The 22,884-nt window shown below is 41.7% G+C and overlaps 1 protein-coding gene across 8 annotated transcripts in view; it reads right to left on the reverse strand.

Moving 5' to 3' along the window:
* DEPDC5 (DEP domain containing 5, GATOR1 subcomplex subunit) overlaps positions 1 to 21,202 on the reverse strand; it is a 91,084-nt gene extending 69,882 nt beyond the window's left edge. For 7 of the 8 annotated variants that reach the window (XM_065890545.1, XM_065890542.1, XM_065890544.1 and 4 more), the window contains exons 1-11: positions 21,145 to 21,202; positions 17,670 to 17,757; positions 17,229 to 17,275; positions 15,680 to 15,765; positions 14,934 to 15,017; positions 13,359 to 13,408; positions 9,780 to 9,849; positions 5,795 to 5,873; positions 4,858 to 4,919; positions 2,192 to 2,261; positions 1,785 to 1,857 (exon numbers count right to left, since the gene is read on the reverse strand). In XM_065890545.1, the coding sequence (XP_065746617.1) occupies positions 1,785 to 1,857; positions 2,192 to 2,261; positions 4,858 to 4,919; positions 5,795 to 5,873; positions 9,780 to 9,849; positions 13,359 to 13,408; positions 14,934 to 15,017; positions 15,680 to 15,765; positions 17,229 to 17,275; positions 17,670 to 17,757; positions 21,145 to 21,202 (767 nt within the window). The remainder of the gene's footprint in view (positions 1 to 1,784; positions 1,858 to 2,191; positions 2,262 to 4,857; positions 4,920 to 5,794; positions 5,874 to 9,779; positions 9,850 to 13,358; positions 13,409 to 14,933; positions 15,018 to 15,679; positions 15,766 to 17,228; positions 17,276 to 17,669; positions 17,758 to 21,144) is intronic. The other variant, XM_065890540.1, reaches the window with a different exon arrangement.
* Positions 21,203 to 22,884: the final 1,682 nt, after the last annotated feature.

Genomic DNA, 22,884 nt, shown 5'->3' on the forward strand with positions numbered 1-22,884 from the left:
TCTAAAGAGAAATGAGCTATCGAGCCATGAAAAGACATGAAGGAACCTTAAATGCATACTACTAAGTGAAAGAAGCCAATAGGAAAAAATTACATATTATATGATTCCAACCATATGACACTCTGGAAAAGGCAAAATTATGGAGACTCTAAAAAGATCAATAGTTCCAGGGGCTGGGGGTGGAGGAAGGAATGAGTAAGTGGAGAACAGAGGATTTTTAGGGCAGTGGAAATACTCTGTAAGATACTATAACGATGGAGACCTGTCATTATTCACTTGTCCAAACGCAGTGAATATATACCACCAAGAAGCCCATTTTTTCATCTTGTTTGTTTTGGGTCTTATCCCTGGTCTGACTTCGCAATCCAAAGGGAAGTACTTTTAACACTATGATATATGTTTCTCTAGACCCTTTTCAGTTTAGCCTGTTTTAAAATTGGACGTTCCTCTTTTTAAATTTTTGTTTTTAATAAAATCAAATATACTTTGTTAGAGAAAATAGCACTGTGAGCCTCCATGTACCTACCACTCATATTCAACAATTATCAAAGAGGATTACATCATTTTTAATGGGATGGCTGTATAATATTTTGTCAGTCTGAAATTCTACCATAATTTAATTCTTTATTGTTTGATATTTAATTTTTTTCTAATTTTTAAAATTATATGTCACTGTGAGAGACAGATACACAGTTATGCATCCCTGAGTGTTTCCTGCTTTTTTTTTTATTCAGACTTTTTTTAGAGCAGTTTTAATTTCACAGCAAAATTGAGAGGAAGGTACAGAGATTTCCCATATACTCCCTCCCTTAACACATGTTTCATGCCCCCCTCACCCAATTATCAACATTCCTCACCAGAGTGGTACATTTGTTGAAATTAATAAACCTACAGTGACACACCATAATCACTGAAAGTCCATGGTTGCCCTCATTCTTTAGGAACAAAATGTTTTAATATCTATAGTTTGCTCTTAAGTAAAATGTAGCCAAAAAACAAATGAAGCGGGGCTTCCCTGGTGGCACAGTGGTTAAGAATCTGCCTGCCAATGCAGGGGACACGGGCTCGAGCCCTGGTCCGGGAAGATCCCACATGCCACAGAGCATCTAAGCCCGTGTGCCACGACTACTGAGCCTGCGCTCTAGAGCCTGCGAGCCACAACTACTGAGCCTGCATGCTGCAACTACTGAAGCCAGCGCTCCTAGAGCCTGTGCTCCACAACAAGAGAAGCCACCGCAATGAGAAGCCCGTGCACTGCAACGAAGAGTAGCCTCCGCTCTCTGCAACTAGAGAGAGCCCGCGCACAGCAACGAAGACCCGATGTAGCCAAAAATAAATAATTTTTTAAAAAAAATGAAACAAATATAGCATGATAATAACTGTTTAATCCAGGAATTGGGTATATGGGTTCATTATTCTTTTCTGTGAGTTTGAAACTTTTCACAATAAAAAGTTTGGAAAGTCTAATTGCAATGTGGTATCCTGCATTGGATCCTGGAACAAGAAAGGTACATAAGCGGAAAAACTGATGAATCTGAGAAAAGTCTGATATTTAGTTCATAGCAATGTACCAGTCCTCATCTCATAGTTTTGATAGATGTACCTTGGTTAGGAAATATTCACAGAGGAAACTGGGTGAAGGGTATATGGGAACTCTCTGTACTATCTTTGCTACTTCTCTGTAAACCTAAAATTATTCCAAAGTAAAAAGGTTAATTTTTTTTTTCTAAGTTAGGGAAGAAACAACCAAGGGAAAACAAAAGGCAAAAGCAACCCAAAAATACTTATAGAAGTCTTCATAGAATCGCCCCTTGTGATCCTGCCTAATTGAGGCTCGGTTTATTTCAGGAAATTCATCTGAAATAGAGAAAACAACATATACAGGTCAGATTAAAAAGAGAAATTCAGTTTCTCCGCTTCCCCCTTCTGGGTTGAAGAGTTGCATCACACTCACACACACACACACACACAAAGATAATTATGTATCTGTTAAGTTGGTTTTAAGATGAATCACAGCCCACAGACTCCTTGAATCTGCTAATGGACTGTGTCATTTTCCACTCTACCCTACCCTCTAACAGAAAAGATGGGACAGACGGAGCAGTGCCAAAGGAAAGAAAATGATAAGGAATGAATTGGGATGGGCGTGTGGAAAGCTTAACAAAAAAGTTACTGTAGGAGACTTACGCACCAAGAGATTTTGCATCATAGAAAGTCCTAGAAAATAGGACCACTGTCACTTCATGACTACAGTTCTTCTCCTAGGGATGAGTAGAGAAAAAGAAGACTCAAGTTTATTCCATTTACTTCAATTCTGGGAGGCTTGGGGGCTCAGGCATTGGGTAGCATCATGTAATTGTAGGCTGCGTAATGCAGTAGACACAGCTCTGCCAGAGTCAGAAGGCTGGGACTGACTCCTGCCTCTGAAACTACCACTACATGACCTTGGGCAAGTTATCTAAAGTCCTAGGAATGTGGAAGGTGTTTTGAAAACTGCAAATCACGGGACTTCCCTGGCGATCCAGTGGTTAAGACTCCATGCTTCCACTGCTGGGGGCGTGGGTTCCATCCCTGGTCAGGGAACTAAGATCCTGAATGTCGCACAGCACGGCCATTAAAACAAACAAACAAAAAAAACCCTGCAAATCACCAATAAGTTGGGGAGTGCTGTCTCCCAGCTCTTGATTTGGCATAAAATAGATCAGCCCATTGTCAGAGGATCATGGTATTTGTACCTGCTTCATGGTGTTTTTTAATTTCTTCAGGACTGTGGTTTAGGGAAGAATGGAACCCATGGTGGTGGATGTAAGCACCAGACACTCCCACCTACTGCCAGGGCCATAGGACGAGGACTGGGTGCTGCTCAAGATGCACGGGTTGAAACCAAGGTAATTACCTTTGGACTGCGATGGGGACGAGTGAGAATACACATTTCCATGCAGTCTGGAGTTCAACATTCTACAAGTAGGGTGTTTACAGACGGCATGAAATTTGGCTTGCACCAGTGAGCCAGAAAGCTCAGTTTCAGTTCCTCCTGGGTCTTTGAAGACAACAGCCCATACTGACCAACCCTATCTCAAACTGAACTTACTAACCACACAATTCAGCATTCACCGTATAAGACAACATAATGAACATAACATGTCACCTTATATTCTTCCACCGATATCTCTCAAGTAGACAGAAATTCCTAAATACACGCCACAGTACCAAGAGCAGACCTTCACTAGCCACCAACTAATTTATTGGACGCCTAGTGCTCCAAACACAGCTCCAAACTCATCTGATTTTGGTGTAAGTTTTACACAGGAAAAGTGCCTGACAGTGGGCTGGTGTGGGCATGAGAGCCTCTCAACTCATGTGCGATGGAGGAGGTAACATACAACAGTGGTGACGTGACTCAGGATTACAGAAACAAACAGGACGGCCCAGGAGTTACGAACTCAGGTGAGCACTGGATGAATGGATGGAACTGGATTAGAATCCTCGCTCTGTTTTTTCGGGCTATCGATCACAGGCAAGTTACCTAACCTCTTTCAGCTGTACTTTCCCTACCTGTGTAAGAGTGACAAGAGGATGAAGTGAGATAAGGAGGATAAAACACTTCCCACAATACCTGATATGTGCTCTTATATTTAGGTCTCTGATTCACTTTGAGTTAATTTTTGTATATCATGTGAGGTAAGACTCAAAATTCATTCTTTGGCATATGGATATTCAATTGTCTTGAATCCATTTGTGGAAGAAGCTATTATTTCCCTCATTGAGTGGACTGCACATTCTCATCTAAAATCAACTGACCATAGATGTATGGGTTGATTTCTGTACTCTCAATTCTATTCCATTGATTTACATAGCTACCTTTATGCCAGTACCACACTGTTTTGACTACTTTGGCTTTGTAATAAGCTTTGAAATTAGAAAGTGAGAGTCCTCCAACTTTCTTCTTCTTTTTCAAGATTGTTTTGGCTCTTCAGGATCCCTTGCAATTCCACATAAATTTTAGAATATTTTAACAATATTAAGTCTTCTAATCTATGAACACGAGTTGTTTTTCATTTATTTAGGTCTTCATTCATTTCTTTCAGCAATGTTTTACAGATTTTAGTGCATAAACCTTGCCCTTCCTTGGGTAAATTATTCCAAAGTATTTTATTCTCTCTGATGTTCTTGTAAATGGAATTGTTTTTTAATTTAATTCCCTTTAAAATTTTTTATTCCTTGTTTTAATTTCCGGAGCAGATTGTTCACTGCTGATGAAACACAAATGATCTTATGTGTTGATTTTGTATCCTGCAACTCTGCTGAATTTATTAGCTCTAATAGTTTTTGTTTTTATTTTTTTATGGATATTTGGGGGTTTTCTACATACAGGATGTCATCTGTGAAGAAAGATAGTTTTGCTTTTGCTCTTCCCATCAATATGGATGCTATCTCTCTTCTCTTTTCTTTCTTCCTTTCCTCCTTTCCTTCTTTCCTCTTTCCCTCCTTCCTCCCTCCCTCCCTCCCTTCCTTCCTTTGTTTCTTTCTTTTTTCTTTCCTACTTGCTTTGGCTAGAATTTTCAGTAAAAGAATGAATACCAGTGGTGAAAGCAAACATCCTTATCTTGTTCCTGATATTCTTAAGGTGGAACATTTTCAGTCTTTCACCACTGAGTATGATGTTAGCTGTGTGTTCTTCATAAATATACTTGACCATGTTGAGGTGATGAAGGTAACTTAAATCTAGAGTCTTATCAATTTAGACTTTAGCTAAGGTACCTCAATTAAATTCAGCTTAATAGAAAGAGTAAGTTTTTAAAATCTGAATTGAATAATGTTTACGCAATGAGATTTAGTGCATGAGAAGAAACGTACCTTCCATTTGGTAAAGAGATCAGCAAGGAAACCATTCACAGCTTTCTCAAAATACAGATCCCCTGAAAAGAAACAATAGAAAGAAGGTGGGAATTATCTTTATTTCTTGCTTACATTTTCTTCTCTCAGTAAATTAACAGGAATAGGACTAGTCAAAGAGAAGGTAGGTACTGCTACATCCTAAAAGCATTTTCAACCTAGACTTTCTATGGAGCCAAATTTAATATTTACCTCACTCAGTAAGAGGTCATAGCTTCAAGGTAAAATACAAGATTGAAAAGCTTTGATGATTGAAAGAGACAGTGTATCTTCAAAATGAGAGAACCGTCTAACTTTTAAATATAATTATTCTCACAGTGATGCTTCCAGTTTGTTTGAAGGTGATCTGGTAGCCCCTGGGCCTTCACTAAATTACCATTTGCAGTTTCTGCTGTTCTTGAGCATCCATGATACCCTACATCAAAAATTAATTTGTAATTTTGCTAAACACAAATTAGAACTGCATGCACCATGAGGCTGGTGTGTCGGGCACAGTGTCCACACCTCATAGCAGCTTTATTGTACTCCACTTATTGTGTAGTAATTCTAATAAAATGAGACAAACTTGGTGATTTCTGTGAGTGATAGGACATAAGATGAAAGATATCAAAGAAGGTGCTGGTTCCTGGCCATACAGTCACTCCCTCTATGACTTTTGATCTATGCTTATAGAATAATTGAAGATCTGAGAATTCAGATTTTTCATTAATGTTTTACTACATTTCATGCAATTCACTAGATATATAAAATATTTATCTATTTTAGCATTTGAGGATTTGTTAAGATCTCAGGACATATCTTCAGAGAATGCTAAGAGATTGCTATAAATGATACCAACTTGGGGGAAACCAGAAACTTCTCCCCATTAGCAGTTATGACCCGCACTTAGGAACAGTACCATAAATATCAAAATCCCACATTTCACAGCTCATCTGAATAAATATGTAAACCATAGCTGACGTAGAACGGAATACCACCTGAAAGAAACAAAGACATAATTGCATTAAAAAGCAATGACGGATAGAATCTCAGTTCTGCAAAATGAAAACGTTCTGCAGATCTGTTTCACAATGATGTAAATATACTTAAAACTGCTGAACTGTATATTTAAAAATGGTTAAGATGCTAAATTTTAGGACTTCCCTGGCAGTCCAGTGGTTAGGACAAGGTGCTTTCACTGCTGGGGCCCGGGTTCAATCCCTGGTCAGGGAACTAAGATGCTGTAAGCTGCGTAGCGCAGCCCAGGGAAAAAAAAAAAGCTAAATTGTATATGTTTTTTACAAAAAAAAAAAAGCAATGCTGGAAGATTTCTGTTAATTGTGAGACATGGAACTTCTAAAAGCAAGCTCCATCCCTGGCATCACAGGCCATGAGGGGAAGATTCTGTCTCTACCCTCTAGGAGCTCATGGCAGAGGATAAAGACATGCAAAACATTGCAACTATATACAAATATTCCTTGAAGCTTCCCACAAGAAACGTTGGAGAAGGGGCAGTGAATCTACTGGGAAAGTCGATGAGACCTCATTACAGAAGGAGAACTTGGGCTAAGATGCACCAGTTGATGAGTTGTTGATCTAATAACTAATCCACATCGTACCCCTCTCCACACCCAGAATGCCTCCAGGAAAAGCCCTAGTGGTTTCCCTGGCCTGTGTGCTTTACCACAAAGCCCTTTCTTTACCCAGCCCTTCCCTCCTCCAGCAGACTTTAAAGAGCTTTGGTGGGAAAGCAAAATGTATAAAATGTGTAAGTTGCAGGCATCAATACTCCCTTTCCTTTTACATTTGCTCCTTCGAATCTTTTGTGTGCCAGGTAATTGAACTGATTATAAAGATTATCTCAAGTAAAAGAGCCTTGGGACATTAAGTGCCAGGAGGTATGCCAGACAACTTTGGGATACAAAGGTAAAAGACACAGTCCTTGCCCTCAAAGCGCTTGCAGTCTGGTGGCAAGGCAGGTGAGAAACACATTCACCGGAGTGTGACAAGTGCTGATATAGATATATGTCCCAGGTGCCACGGGGGCACTTCCAGCCTGGTGCATCCAGGAAGGCTTTCCAGGAGCAGGGAAGCCTGAGACTAGTGCTGAGGGATGGATGAGAGGCTTGGGAAAGGGGGAAGGCGAGGAGCAAGCACCGCAGGCGGGAGAGAGCAGCACGCAAAAAGACACGGAGGCAAGAGAGCACGCTGCCATGTTGGAGGGATGGTGAGCGGTTCCCGTGGCTGGATGGGATGGGGGGCTACATGGGAGAAGTGACAGATTAGCTCCAGACTCAACTGCCTCCCCTGATTTTTCCACTCGGCTGTCCAGACATCTCACAAACTGAAGTTCCCCTGAACGACTCCTCCCTGGCCTTCTCCATATGATAAATGGCACCGCCATCTCTCCACCAGCTGCTCAATTATTCCTTTCTTCACTCTTCACACCCAACACATTAGCAAGTTCTGTGGACTCGACCCCAGAATGTTTCACCAATCTGCCCATCTCTCCCCTGCTCCAATGCCCAGCCTAGCCCACGCCACCACCTTCTAACTTCCTAACTCATCTCTCTGCTTCCACTCTTGCCCCGACAATCAACTCTGCTCCAGAGCCAGAGGGGCTGCAGCGGGTACTGTGGACGCCTACCCAACATCCTTCCTTTCTAAGTCAGAGGAAGCTGATTCTATTCTGGGAGGCAAGGGACCCGCCAAGAGACCAGACCTCCAGGCATGCTGAGCAGTTCCACATGACTCAACCCTGGTCAGTAAGGTATAAATGGAAGTGTGTCCTGAAAGGAAGCTGACTCGGCTGGAGCGTGCCCCGTTGTTGTCTTTCTTCCCTTCTTCCCTCCTCTGCCTGGCACATGGATGTGGTCACAGCAGCTCCAGCCAGACCACGGAAGCCCAATCCTGAGATAGGCAGAAAAGGAAGGCAGAAGGGGCCTTAGACCACCAGTAACTGTGACGCTGTCACACTAGCCATAATTTGCCTACCCATGGACTTCTTTTATATGAGAGAATAAAGCTGACCTTTAAGTATCAATTTGCCACTGTAACTCTGGGAGTTTATTTTTTTTATATACAGTATTATTTTTTTAAATAAATTTATTTATTTTTGGCTGCATTGGGTCTTCGTTGCTGCATGCGGGCTTCCTCTAGTTGTGGCGAGTGAGGGCTACTCTTTGTTGCAGTGCTCGGGCTTCTCATTGCGGTGGCTTTTCTTGTTGCAGAGCGCGGGCTTAGTAGTTGTGGCTTGCGGGCTCCAGAGCGCAGGCTCAGTACTTGTGGCGCACGGGCTTAGTTGCTTCGCAGCATGTGGGATCTTCCCGGACCAGGGCTCAAACCCGTGTCCCCTGCATTGGCAGGAGGATTCTTTAACCACTGCGCCACCAGGGAAGCCCATTTTGGGAGTTTTGTTCAACAAAATCCAACTGAATTAATAAGTGATCTCTTAAAGGCGTAATTCAGGTATCACTCCCCCACTTAAAAATCCTTCAATGGGGAATTCCCTGGCGGTCCAGTGGCTATTACTTGGCGCTCTCACTGCCATGGCCCCGGGGTTCAATCCCTGGTCACGGGACTAAGATCCCACAAGCCGCTCAGTGGGTAAGCATGTGCCAAATTATCATGGTCTTTATAAGCCATACTTAAGAGTCACTTCCCAGAAAACTGGGGGAAAGATCACTGTAAAATACCAATGTATGCCCAGTAGAGTGGCAAAAACTTTCAAAATCTAAGACCTGGTGTTGGAAAAAGTGAAAAACAAGATTTTATATATGGCTACGAGGAGTTTAAAGTGGTCCAAAGAGTTTGAAAAATAATTTGGCATTACCTTACAGAGTAGAACCTATGACCCAACAAATATACTCCTAATCAATGATGAAAAATATAGTGAGTACAAACGAGATAGCTAAAGTGCGGGGTGGTGGGGGGGGGAAGAGAATACATTTTAATCCACTTTAATAAAACTTAAACGTGAGCAAAACAAATAATATACTGTGTAGGGTAAAATACATATGTATTATCACTATGTAAACAAGGGAATTACAAAAATAAAATTCAGATAGTGGTTACCTCTAAAAATGGCCCCAAGTTCTCAACTATTTTGCTTGCCCAGGGAACATCTGGTAATGTCTGGTGACATTTCTGGTGGTTATGACTTGCAGGGGGTGGGGATGGGTGCTACTAGCACTTAGTGAGTAGAAGCCAGGGATGCTGAACACCCCACAACGCACAGGACGGTTCCCCACAATGTTACTGCCCTTGGGGCCCAGGTGACCCTTTGTTCTGGAGGGCTGTCCTTTACACTGTGGTGCGTTCAGCAGCGTCCTCCACATAACCCCAGTTGTGACGACCAAAGATGTCTCCAGACTTTGTCAAAAGACCCCTGGGGAGGCAGGATCACCCCTGGGTTGAGAACCACTGCTCTCAAGGGAGGCTGGGGGATAGGAACACGGAAGAGCAGACAGGTGCTTTCACCAGCGTGGGTAACGTTCACAGCTGTTCAGTTTGGATTTTTCCAACTGGAACAGAGTCACAGGAGGAGATTCCTTGGCAAAGGTCTTTCTTCGTGTTTACCAACACAATCTTTTACTGAATTTAACTTTCGCTATGTATTAGTGAGCACAGAAACCTGCGAGCTAGATGTTCCATCTCTACATCTGATATTAAACAGAAGAAAATGAAGATCAACCCCAAACTGGAGAGATCCAACTGTAAAACACTAGAATTTCAGGAGTCCCCAAGTATATTACAATATTATCCAGCTGAGCAGATAGTAGCTGGTCACCAGCTTGATCATGAGATCAAGTTTTTGCTGGTTTCTGTTTTGTTTTTTGATTTCACAACTTATAGACATAATACCATGGGGAAACAAACCGAAAAAAGCACTTTATCACCCTTACCCTGGTATCTTCGCTTATATAACCACACATGACCTTCTCATTCTTGACCCACAGCTCCCCAGCCTGCGCCCTGAAAGGAGAGGCACACGCGTTATTACGAGTCCTACATAAACCGAGAAGAAACAGGGGTGCCTTTGGGGTGTCCCTCTCTACTCTATCATTTACACCCAAATGACCTGGCCAGTTACAGATTTCCAGAGGGCCATGAACAGATTACACAACATAAAGAATTCTCAGAGTACGCTGAATCTGTACAACAGGAGCTCTTAATTTGGGGGTCTGCAGACAACATGTGGGTCTAAGGAAGGGCTTCGGGGAACCCACGAACCTTCTGAAATGATGCAAACTTTCCTGAGCACAGAATTGTACCTTCTAGCAAACCTCAAAAGGGCACACGTCACAAAAACAGTTAAGAGGCACAGATGAACAAATTTGCTAACCCCAGCTTTGAGTCAATGAGTTTCAACAAAAACAAGATCCACTGCAGTATCAAATTAGAAGATAAGAAAGAAGTCAGGGGACACAAAGGGACAGGGTCCCTATTCAATGAAGGCCATTTTGCTGAAAAATTTTTATGTCAATATTCAGTAATGTAATATTATGTCTTTTCCCCCTGCTTCTTTATTCTGTTTTTCATATTGTCTACAATGAGCAAGGACTGTATGTAAAAATACTTAGCATAGGCCTGATACATAGCATGTGCTGAACAAGTGGTACTTGACAGTATTAATTCTATAATCAGGACAGGTGTGTTGAGACTTGCCACCATAGAATCAGAGCTCAAGTCAGAGAAGATCCCAGAAGATCCTCTGCAGTGGGGCAGATCTAGCAGGAAAACACCCAAACTGGATGTTCCAATGGGCTTTAAGTATGACTCTCAAACAGATCTGTCTGCCCCAGGACAGCTGGGAAGTCAGGGCCAGAAATTATTCAGTGTTGCTCTCTCTGGAGTGTGAGTTAGAAAAAAACAACAAAAAAAAATTTTTTTAAGTTAAAAAAAGTAGGCAGCTAGTCAGTAATCCCCAAAATTATATCTGGGAAAATGGTATCTCTTCACAATAAGATCAAATAGACTAGGTTTCTAAGTTCAATTTTTAAAAGATATTTATTTTTTTACTGAAGTATAGTTGCTGTACAATACTATATGTTACAGGTATATAGTATACTGATTCACAATTTTTAAAGGTTATACTCCATTTATAGTTATTATAAAATATTGGCTATATTTCCCCCGTGGTATGATATATCCTTGTAGCTTATTTTATACCTAATAGTTTGTACCTCCCACTCCCCCCCAGCCTATAATGCCCTTCCCCACTTCCCTCTCCTCACTGGTAACCACTAGTTTGTTCTCTATACCTGTGAGTCTGCTTCCTTTTTGTTATATTCACTAGTTTGTTGTATTTTTTAGATTCCACATATAAGTGATATCACACAGTATTTGTCTTTGTCTGACTTATTTCATCTAAGTTCAATATTTTAAAAAAGCAGAGTGCTGTTAGGAGATAGATTTTAGTGCAATATTTTTCTTTAAAATTTTTCTTCAATGTTTTAAAATACTGATTTTGAAGTTTTTTTGTTTTTTTTTTAAAGAATACATTGTGAATTTACTGAGAGAAAAACAAAATGTTTACCTTTAAGGAAAAATAACATTTCAAAGGTAGGGTCTCAAGGTAATAAAACTATGTCCTTAACTATTGACTAAATTACCAGATTAAAAGGCTAAATTACAGAGAAATTCTCTAATAATTTATTATGATTTGATTTTATTTTCTCATATGAGACCCAGAACACTTTTTTTTTTTTTTTTTTGGAAAAGAAAGTGACTTCTGATTCAATGTAGAAAGACTATAAATTTTTTGGAAAAATGACAGAAGATTTTGTGGTTTACATTTAACCATGAATGAGCAAAATATTAGGACAGATCTTGAAAAGTCTAAAACTGACATTATGTCAGGGTGTATGAAGGCACTTACATGGAGAAACAAGGAATTTAATTATGAAAGGGATTCTGAGAGGGTTTCTAAACCAGGACTCATCAAACTGTAGCCTGCAGGCCAAATCCAGCCTATCTCCTGTTTTCGTATGGCCCACAGCTAAGAGTAGATTTTACATTTTTAAACGTTAAAAAAAAAAAAAATTGCAACAGAGACCTGAGACTCACGTGGCCCAAAGTCTAAAATATTTACTATCTGGTCCTTTACAGAAAAAGATCCTAAACCTACCACTTCATTTTGCAGAGGAACAGATGCAGAGGCTCCCTGAGCTGCCCAGCTTCACCCTGCTAACCACTGGTGCTGCAGGAATGGAATACAGGTTTCCTGACTCCTGGCCCACCACCTCGGAGAGACCAGCTTGTATTTGATGGCATAAATAGGTTGCATTTCTTGTTCTGCTTGAGACTTCATCACTTCTTGAACTGTGCTTTAGTTGCTAAAATTTTTTCAAAGAATTTTTGACCTTATAACAACTTCTAAAACATCCCTTTTTGGAAAGAAAAAAATGAATCTTTTATCCTTTCTTTCTTTCAGGATCAGTAGTTCAGACTAACCAAATAGCCCTCATTGCTGGTGAAAGGTCTTTACAAAAGGATTCTGGACAATAAAGGTAGGAGGAATGGCTGAATTAGAAAATCACCATCTTGCAATAATCATCAACAGATGAAACCATTCTGTGAAAATCTGATGAGGAATTTCATAACAGGGGACCAGGCTGCATCACCAGAATCCAGTGGTCAATCTCACATTAAAAGTGAGTCAAGGGCTTTCCTGGTGGCGCAGCGGTAGGGAGTCCGCCTGCCGATGCAGGGGACATGGGTTCGTGCCCCGGTCCCGGAAGATCCCACATGCTGCGGAGCGGCTGGGCCCGTGAGCCATGGCCGCTGAGCCTGCGCTCCGCAACGGGAGAGGCCACGGCAGTGAGAGGCCCGCGTACCGCAAAAAAAAAAAAAAAAAAAAAAAAAAAAAAAAAAGTGAGTCAACCAGATGTAAATATGCTTGAGTATATACAGTAAGTTTCAAGAAAGACACAGTTTCCTCTAGGGAAAAGGACATATTTCTAACACACTTTTTTGGTGCTGTTAAGCCTTCACTATGTGGATATTTTGATTTTTGAATTTAGAGGGGGTTTCAAAAAGTCCCCTTTTCTCTCTTTTTCACAAACTGAAATACAGAAATCATTTTAATAAATCAAGAGCAGTGTGATATCTCTAAAAAGGCAGCAACTCAGGAACTATTGTACTAGTCATTTTATGTCTCCAAACCTGTTTCTTAAACTGTAAAACAAGAAAGTTTGATGAAATATGTTCATCTAAGGCTTTTTCCAGTTCTAAAATTATGAGTCTATCCCTCCTTCATTCAGAATACCAGGCGGCTTCAGCAACATCCACCCATCTTAAAACTACTATAGTGCATTTCGGGGTCTTTTGGATTGTTTTAGCTACCACAATCTAACGTTTTAAGCTATTGTGTATTTTATTATAAGGATGTCCACATGCCTCAAAGGTTGTATGTAGCAGTTACTGCACTACATGCTATTCCCAGTTACAAGCTAATCAATCAAGAGTGACACAGTATCTACCTGATGCCAGCAAATTCCACCTTCTGAGTGATATAGGCACATGTGCTGACCTAAGGGAAAAGAGAAAGAGAGAGATTCAACAATACATCAAGGCCATGAAAGGTCACAAAGAACATCTCCTGGCTTTCGAATCTCTTCTATTAACCCAAAGTTCAATTAACATGGGAGTAATAGATTTATCCCATAGGAAAACGTGTTGGGGCAGGTATAACAGTAGGTTCTTACGGGTTTGGCAAGTATAGACAATAGTAAAGACCAAGTGGATAATAAGTGGCCAGCTTCAGTAATATTCTTATGTTCACACACACTTGCATACATATGTACATTTACATATGGAACATTTATTTCTCATTTTAGAAAATGGAACCTTCTCCCACCAAATAAAACATGAGCAAAGATATCTCTTTCTGAAAATATACACTGTATGGACATTCTACCTATGATTTGTTGTTTCATAACAGCCAAAAAGTCCAAAAGGAGAATTTTCAGCAGCAGCTCACAATTCTGATGAACTGATCATGTTCAGCGGAAAATGTCCATTAAAAATAAATAAACAGGGGCTTCCCTGGTGGCGCAGTGGTTGAGAGTCCGCCTGCCGATGCAGGGGACACGGGTTCGTGCCCCGGTCCAGGAAGATCCCACATGCGCAGAGCGGCTAGGCCCGTGAGCCATGGCCGCTGAGCCTGCGCGTCCGAAGCCTGTGCTCCGCAACGGGAGAGGCCACAAGGAAAATGGAAGGAGGGTAAAGCAAAAAAGCAGTCTAACCTGGAAGGAACAAGATCTGGGTTCCAGGGACTTCCCTGGTGGCGCAGTGGTTAAGAGTCCGCCTGCCAACGCAGGGGACACGGGTTCGAGCCCTGGTACGGGAAAAGCCTGTGCACCACAACTACTGAGCCTGTGCTCTAGAGCCCGCAAGCCACAACTACTGAGCCTGTGTGCCACAACTACTGAAGCCCACACGCTTCGAGCCCATGCTCCACAACAAAAGAAGCCACCGCAATGAGAAGCCCATGCACCGCAATGAAGAGTAGCCCCTGCTTGCCGCAACTAGAGAAAGCCCGCGCGCAGCAACAAAGACCCAACGCAGCCAAAGATAAATAAACAAAATTAATTAATTAATTTTTTAAAATGTTAAAAAAAAATTTAAAAAGATCTGGGTTCCAGCCCAGAGTCAATTGCTTACTAGCTTTCTCATCTTAACTCCTCAATCTCAGTTTTCACATCTATAAATTCAGGATAATAAATACCTGTCCACAAGAGGAGATGTGAGGAGCAAAAGAGATCAAGTGAAAACCTGAAAACTAAAGTTCAAATGTAAAATAATATTACACTCTCCCCATTCAAACCAAAAATGCAGAGTTAAACTCTCTGATAACAAACAAGCAAAACAAAGCTTATAAAAACCATGAAAAGAGAATGGGAGGAGACATACAACATGTTTACAGTAATTGTCTGTGATGCTGGAATCAGAAAGGATTTTATACTCTTCTCCATACTAGATCTACATCTCCCTGGTGACACGGATTATTAACATAATGGAAAAAGTAACAGACTTCTTAAAAAATAATATCTTACCAAACTTTTCTTCAGTCGCCACATATCCCCACGGCCAATATATTGATCCTTAAAGGTTAATTCCACTAGGTCAAGGGTCACATCCTAAAAGGGATAATCAAATATATGTCTCTGCTTTACTCTGCCATACTTTATAGTCTAAGATAACACTCACTCACCATGGAGAAACCTTTTGACAAAAGAACAACTACTGGAAGACCATTCAGTAGTAGAACCCTGACAAACAGAATTTTACCCTGCCCAAGAAGGCTTTGGAGGACAGGTAAGTCTCCAACAGATACTATAGCTGCTGTATCGTGTGGTTAAGTGCAAAGGGTACCAGAGTAGTGATTCTGTGTTTTAGTCTTGATTCTGGCACACAAACATGACATGAACTGTGGGCTTTATTTCCCTAGATAATGTCAACAATTGGACAACGATTTTTACCCCTTAATTTTATAGCATCATTTCTCAAAGAAAAAAAAGAACACATAAAGAAATGTTAGTATTTTTATAGAAAATTTTACATTTAGCTTCACAAACACACATATACATACAGAATCGTTTTAGGACAAGATTTTTAAAAAGGGGTGAGGATTTTAAATGCAACCTACATTCTACCTATAATCTAAATGACCTACGTATGACCACATATTTAATAGCCTAACACTATACTTAAGTAACTCATTATTTCCTTAGAGACCTAATCTTGAGGAAGGGTGTTAATCATTCCTCAAAAGATATTCAAATCCAGAACAAAGACACACCTTAGGGTCTACGACATTCACATACACATCTTGATAAGGTCTTAGCCGAAACACTTGAGTCACCGTCTGGTCCACACTGATAGTTTCTGAAATGGAGAAGGAATCTGGATCAGGTAAATATATTCGAATCCATAACTACTCAGACATTCAACAAACAACATCCTTTGCCAAGGGCAAGACATGTTGTCAGCCTTCAACAGCTTAAAACTTAGAGAGTTCTTTGCTTTTCAGGTGAAATAAGACCTGAACCCAAGCAATTAAAAAATGAGAGAGACAAACAAATAATACAGAGAGACAGAGATAGAGACAGACAGAGAGAGAGAAAGGAAAGAAATTAAGAAGCAACATAAGAAAGTTCGAAGGGTTGTGAAAATTCAGAAGAGGAAATCATTCTTTTGGAATGAAAGTAGCAGGGGTAGTTAAGGAAGAAATAAACTTTTCGATGAGCCCTTAAGTCTGGTAAGTAAGAAACTTAACAGGTGGCAGGAGATAAGGTAAGAGTAAGAAGGACACTCAGGATCTAGATTTTACTGACTGTTTTCCCAACAAGTTAAAAAATACAAAAGAAGTGGTTGACACCAAAATCCTTTAGAGCAAATTAAAAGTTTTTCCTTTTCTTTTAAGTCCCAGTTAAGGAAATACTTAATAGCTATCAATAAACATTTTAGTTCCTTGATCAGTATGGTATAGTCATTAGAGGAAAAAAGAAAGGATTTGGATCCAGAATGAATAAGTAGAATCACTGCTCTGGCTCCTTCACTTACTGACTCCAGGCAAGCCCACTCATACCGGTAAGACAAAGCTTCCTCACTCTCTCAAGAGTTGGTGGGAAAATCAAGAAAGATAAATGACAAACAGGGTTTCCCTTGTGGCGCAGTGGTTGAGAATCTGCCTGCTAATGCAGGGGACACGGGTTCGAGCCCTGGTCTGGGAGGATCCCACATGCCGCGGAGCAACTAGGCCCGTGAGCCACAACTACTGAGCCTGCGCGTCTGGAGCCTGTGCTCCGCAACAAGAGAGGCCGCGATAGTGAGAGGCCCGCGCACCGCGATGAGGAGTGGCCCCCGCTTGCCACAACTAGAGAAAGCCCTCGCACAGAAACAAGGACCCAATACAGCAAAAAAAATAATTTTTTTTAAAAAAATGACAAACAGCTCCCAGTACAGTGCCTTGCACAAGTGGCAGGTAATCAACAATATATGTTCCTCCCCTGCCCCAACCCAAAGTAGGTACTTAAATATTTTGTGAAGAAAATATAATATTGAGAAAAGCATGCTTTGCCAACAATCTTTAAGTGTAAAGCTTCACCTATTCAGATTAACCGTCCTCTTGACTCTAAATATAGTTTTTTCAGTGCCCTCAAGATGCTAACAAATGAGATTCCTTGGCAATTTTGATATCTGACAATTTTTTTTTTTTTAGCAGGAACACAATTTGATAAGGAGAGAAGTACTGTGCCCTCATTCTCAGAGATTGTGAAGAGGGGTTTCTTACAGTTTCTCAAACAGTAAAGTGTAAAAATCTTAGAGAAGCAAGATGGAATTTTTACCTTTCTGCAAATCCTCCTTAAGTGACTTGACCTGCAAAAGCAGAGGGCTGGGGAAAAAAAGAAAAGCAACAGAGAGAAGGGATGTTGTCAGCAGTAACTAACCAGCTTTCTTCACCACCCACAAAACACAAACAGATCACTCTGGACATATTCTAACTGGCAGCGCAACAATGGGAGAAAGTTCCCTTAGAAAACAAACCCTGCACTTGTATTAAAGGAAATGGATAAATGCTACAGAATTGTTCAGAGTTGTCATCTCAGCTTTAAAAACAAAAAGAATGGACCACTTTTTAAAAGATGATTGGTTTATCAAATCCTGGAGGGCAGGAGCATTTTTATCCAAAGGCAAGGAGCCATCTTCCCCTTCAATCCCCTTAGACAAAATATCACCTGGAAAGAGAGGGCTGCCCAGTTAGTTCCCTGCTCCTGTCGGAAGCTCACCTGTACTCATCGTTGGGGTGAGCAATCTCCACAATGTCTCCAAGCTTGATGTAAGGAAACACTTTGGGGTTCACGACTAGCTCATCATCTGAAAGACAATTCAGCCATCTCAGGCAGCAAAGAACTCACTTGGGCAGCAGGTTGCTGTGTATGTTTTCACGCGGGGTCCTTACAACCCCATCATTTGGTATTATGACCCCATCTCGCAAGATGAAGTTCCATTTAAAATTGAGATTTAGCTCAACTGAAGGATTTGCACAGGAATCCAGAGCTAGTGAGTAGTTGAGGGGGACGGTGTTCGGGGACCTTTGTCTCCAGAGCTTTTCCTACTAGCCTACTGCTCCCAAGGAGAGGGTAACTCTTCTCTGGGAATTAGGTCTCTGCGGCAATCCTTGACTCCCTCAAATAGCATGTATCTGGCATATGCCAGGAACAAAACAGCCGGGGTCCCACATACAGCAAAATCCTTTCTATTTACAGTGTTCGCAGAACTTCTAAAAATACTGTCTGAATGTGACCCTCACAATAAATCTTTGGATCTAACAGAAGCAGGGAAATGACCTAGGAGATAAAGCAACTTGCCAAAAGGTAGATAGCTAGTAACAGTACACCAGGACTGGTTACTAGTCCAGGGTTCCTAAACAAACCACCTCTTACACATGAAAATCAAGCCAGATAAAACACCCTGGACTTTGGAGGGCAGCACCTGATCAGGGGAAAACTTCATATATCAGTTCACATTAGAGTCCAATGAGACCCTTAAAATATAAGGAGAATGTGATTTCATATGTTTATCTACCCCTGCCCCCCCACTGGGGGTGGGGGAGAATTCTTTCAAATATAACAAACTCAGGATCATAAAGATAGGGTGATTATTTTTTTTTTTCTGTTTTAGCTTTTAGGGAAAGACATGGCCTTCAGTTATGCTAAAACCATGACAAATAAGTATGTCCATATTTCAAATATAATCAGACCCAACAAAAATTCAGCCTAGGAAAGCGAAGTACTGGGTTAATCCCACAGTTGCTTTTTTTTTTTTTTTTTTGTATATTGTTTCCATCGATAGATGTATACCAAATCCTCTATGAAGTCTTCCCCTAACTTCCACAGTCTGAATTAAGATCCCTGAACACATATTCCTTCCTGCTCCATTTTATCATTTCCTTTTTGCATGTCTGTCTCATCAAGCTGAAAGCTCTGTAGGGAGAAGTGACCTTGTCATATTCAAAATCTTTATGTTTGGTACAGGTATGTACTTAATAAATACTTGTTGGATGTATTTTTTAAATTTGATTTTTACTTTACTCATAGAAATACAGTTGATTTACAATATTGTGTTACTTTTCAGTTGTTCAGCATAGTGATTCAGTATTTTTGCAGAATATATTCCATTATAGGTTATTACAAGATAACAAGTGTATTCCCTGTGCTATGTAGTATATCCTTGTTGCTTATCTATATATAGTAGTTTGTATCTGTTAATCCCATACGCCTAATTGTCCCTCCCCCCTTCAGTAACCACAGGTTTGTTTTCTATGTCTGTGAGTCTGTTTCTGTTTTTTTAATAAATTTATTTATTCATTCATTTATTTATTTATTTATGGCTGCATTGGGTCTTTGTTGCTGCGTGCAAGCTTTCTCTAGTTGTGGCGAGCGGGGGCTACTCTTCCTTGCAGGCATGGGCTTCTCATCGCGTTGGCTTCTCTTGTTGCAGAGCACAGGCTCTAGGTGTGCAGGCTTCAGTAGTTGTGGCACGCGGGCTCAGTAGTTGTGGCTCTTGGGGTCTAGCGCACAGGCTCAGTAGTTGTAGCACATGGGCTTAGTTGCACCACAGCATGTGGGATCTTCCCGGACCAGGGTTCAAAGCCCTGTTCTCTGCATTGGCAGGTGGATTCTTAACCACTGCGCCACCAGGGAAGCCCTCTGTTCCTGTTTTACATGTACATTCATTTGTATTATTTTTTAGATTCTATACATAAATGATATAATATAGTATTTGTCTTTGTCTAACTTATTTCACTAAGCATAATATTCTCTACTTCCATCCATGTTGCTACAAATGGCAGTATGTCATTCTTTTTTATGACTGAGTAATATTGCTGGATGTATTTTATTTATTTTTCTTTATAGTCCTGCAGCAGACTGGGTACAGCACAGAGCTACCTTTGTCTTGTACACGTGAAAAAGAAGACTCCTATACATTGTATATACACTGTATATACTGTAGCCTTGTATCTTTCCCTCCTCTGTCAAAAGTTATTTCTGTTGTGCGTTCAATTCTGCTCCACAAACGTTTAGGCAGCTTCAGCTGCATACAAAGTACAGTGTTAACAACAGACTGTGGTTTTAGCAGAAATAGTGTTTTAAATATAGCAATGCTTAGTATATCCTTGTCCTGGTAATTACAATGGCTACATTTATTAAGCAGGTCGAAGGAGCCTGGTACTCTACTAAATACTATACATACATCATTTTACTTTATTCCCGTAAGACCTTATGATATAGAAACTATTATTTTCCCTTTTTGGCAATCCTGGCCTTTGGGTGTCTTATACATATATAACACAGGAGCAAATACATAATAAAATACAATTTTAAAGACACTCACTGTGTTGTTAATTCTAATTTCTGAAGTAAATAAGGTTGTTAGGACAGAGGGAAATTTATTCCTTTACGAAAGAAAAAAAATCATATGAGTAGGTGCTTTCCTATTCTACAGGTTTATAGACTCAAGGTTCTAAGAGAAATGGAGAAATTATTCTAAAGAGCTGGAATTTGTAGTTAAGATAAACTAGGGGCTTGCCTGAGGTCACAGGGAAAGTTAGAGGCAGAGCTGATACTGGATTCATGTTTAACACAGGACAAGATGCTGTGTCCTGCCCCATCTCACCGTGCTTCACAGCCAGGCAAAGGTTCATGCTTTGATCATACCTGTCTTATGCACATCCACTACTTCTTTCATTAAACATAACTTTCTCTTATCTGCCAAACCAGTGCATACTGGAATTTTGCAGAACATACACAGTAAATAAGTAATAAAAAGATACAAACAAATCAACAAGGACCTAGTACAGAGAACTATATTCAATATCTTGTAATAACCTGTAATGGAAAAGAATATCTAAAAAAAAACCTATATATAGGTATATGTATCTATATATCTGAATCACTTTGCTATACATCTGAAACACAACACTGTAAATTAACTATACATTAATAAAAAAAATTTTAAAAACAAAAACAAGTGAAGAGAAGTAAGCTGGCAATATTCACAAAGTTTGTTAAAATGCAGGATGCAAATGCTTCTAGAAGGGGCCTGCTACTCTCCCCACTACAGTATCACTTGCTGCTTCACTCAGTTAAGCTACCTGCTTAGCCTCAATTGTCACGAGTCAGTTTGAAAATTTCAAGGCACCGGACACATCAGAACCTCGGCCAACTTACGCAACCCCCCGTAAGACCAATCAATACTGACCACTGCCCCCAAAGCCCTTCTTGTGGATGACAAGTTTGTAGACCTTTGTTGTTCTCATCTTGTACTGTTGTTTCCTTCAGCTGTTCCAAGCTTGGGGAAGAGAAATCATCTTGCCTCCCTGCCAGTGAAACACAAACAAAAAGGCTGGAATGTCAGACTTTTCTTTGCAACTGCTCTTTGATTTCAGGGCAGTGAAAATACTGCCCTTGCTCAGCTGAGAGGTGGCACCAACCCTCGGATGAAATCACTCCTCCAATTACCAGGAGGGACGTTGAACAAACAGAACCAGTGACTCTGGAAACGAAAGGGAATTCGGGCCAGGGTCTAGTCCAACCTCCAAGAAGATATTTTATCACACCCTAAAGGGAAAACTTGGAGTGAATGAGGCATTCATTACCTTGCCTCTATATAAACCAATAACACCCAAATATTAAAGAGATCTTAAAAGAGATTAGGCACACAATCTGTAGATGAGGAAAGTGAGAGCCAGCGCAAGGGACTTGCCCAAGGTCTCTGAGACAGAGAGGCATTCCCACTGCTCACGTTTCGCCATCGATGTCCTGGGCAAGAAGAGTGTAAACAGAGGAAGGCTCATTCCCCAAACCTCCATCTGCACAAACTCTCAGTGGTTCCTCCCCGTACCCCCCACCCCCATTTCATAGCTGAAGCCACGGAAGCTCAGAGACGGAGAGAGACTTGCCTAAGGTCACACAGGGGGTTGGGGGTGGGGCCAGGTTTCGAACCTGGGCCCCGGCCCCCTTCCTCCTGCTCCCCAAACCCGGGCCCCGGGCGGGCAGCTCCACTCACCCGCAGCTCCGGAGCCCCTTCCCGCTTGAGTCCGGGGTTCCGGGGTCCGGACCCTGGCCAGGGCCCCCGCGCCTCCTCGGGACGCCCCGCCTACGCCCGCAGAGCCTGTGCAGATCCCGAGCCAGAGCTGCAGGCGCCAGCCGCCCCGCCCCTGCCACCAAGCGCTCACCTGAGAAGCCGCGCGGCTCCGGTGGCTCCGCCCCGGGGCACCGCCCCCTTCCCGCCCACCCGCCCTGGGCCGCTCTGGCCGGGCCTCCGCCTCGTCTCGGTGTCCGCGCCACTTCCCCATCCGGGGCTCGTGCCGGGGGCGGGGCCTCGCGTGAGGCCTGTAGGTCGGGCTGCCCACCTGCGTTTCCCGCTCCCGAGCCTGAGGGCCGTAGTCCCGGGAAAGGAAATCCTTTTTCTCCAGACGTTCCGAAATAGATCCGAGCACAAGCGGTTCTCTTCCGACCTAGTGATTTCCTCAACAGGGCAAACTCGGGCGAATGTCCCCGGATCTGTAAACGATGTTATGGACCCTCACCAGGCCTCTCACGGCTACTGAGAGGCACAAAATAGAGTTTCTGGGAGAACTTTTGTAAAATGCAAAGGGCTAAGCACGTGCGATGGCCCCTGCTGGGAAGTATCCACTTGAGGGGCTTTTCAAATCCTTCCAAACCCCAAGTGGTGTTCCGTGCTTCTCTGGTTGTTAACAATAGCTACCAGAGCTGTCACAGACATTCTTATGTAATCGTCACATCTCTTTTAGGTGGCATATACTATCTCATTTCACAGACAGGGGAACAGGCTGAGGACACCAAACTCCTTCGAGGACAGATCTTGACCCAGTGGAGTCCAACTTGGCTCCGAAGGCTGAGCGTTTAAACAGCATCCTCGTGTCTCACCCAAGGGTTCAGCCTAAGCCCTTATCTGTTGGGACATCTTTCTCTTCTC

This window comes from Phocoena phocoena, chromosome 13 (assembly GCF_963924675.1).
Source record: "Phocoena phocoena chromosome 13, mPhoPho1.1, whole genome shotgun sequence".
Taxonomy (NCBI): Eukaryota; Metazoa; Chordata; class Mammalia; order Artiodactyla; family Phocoenidae; genus Phocoena; species Phocoena phocoena.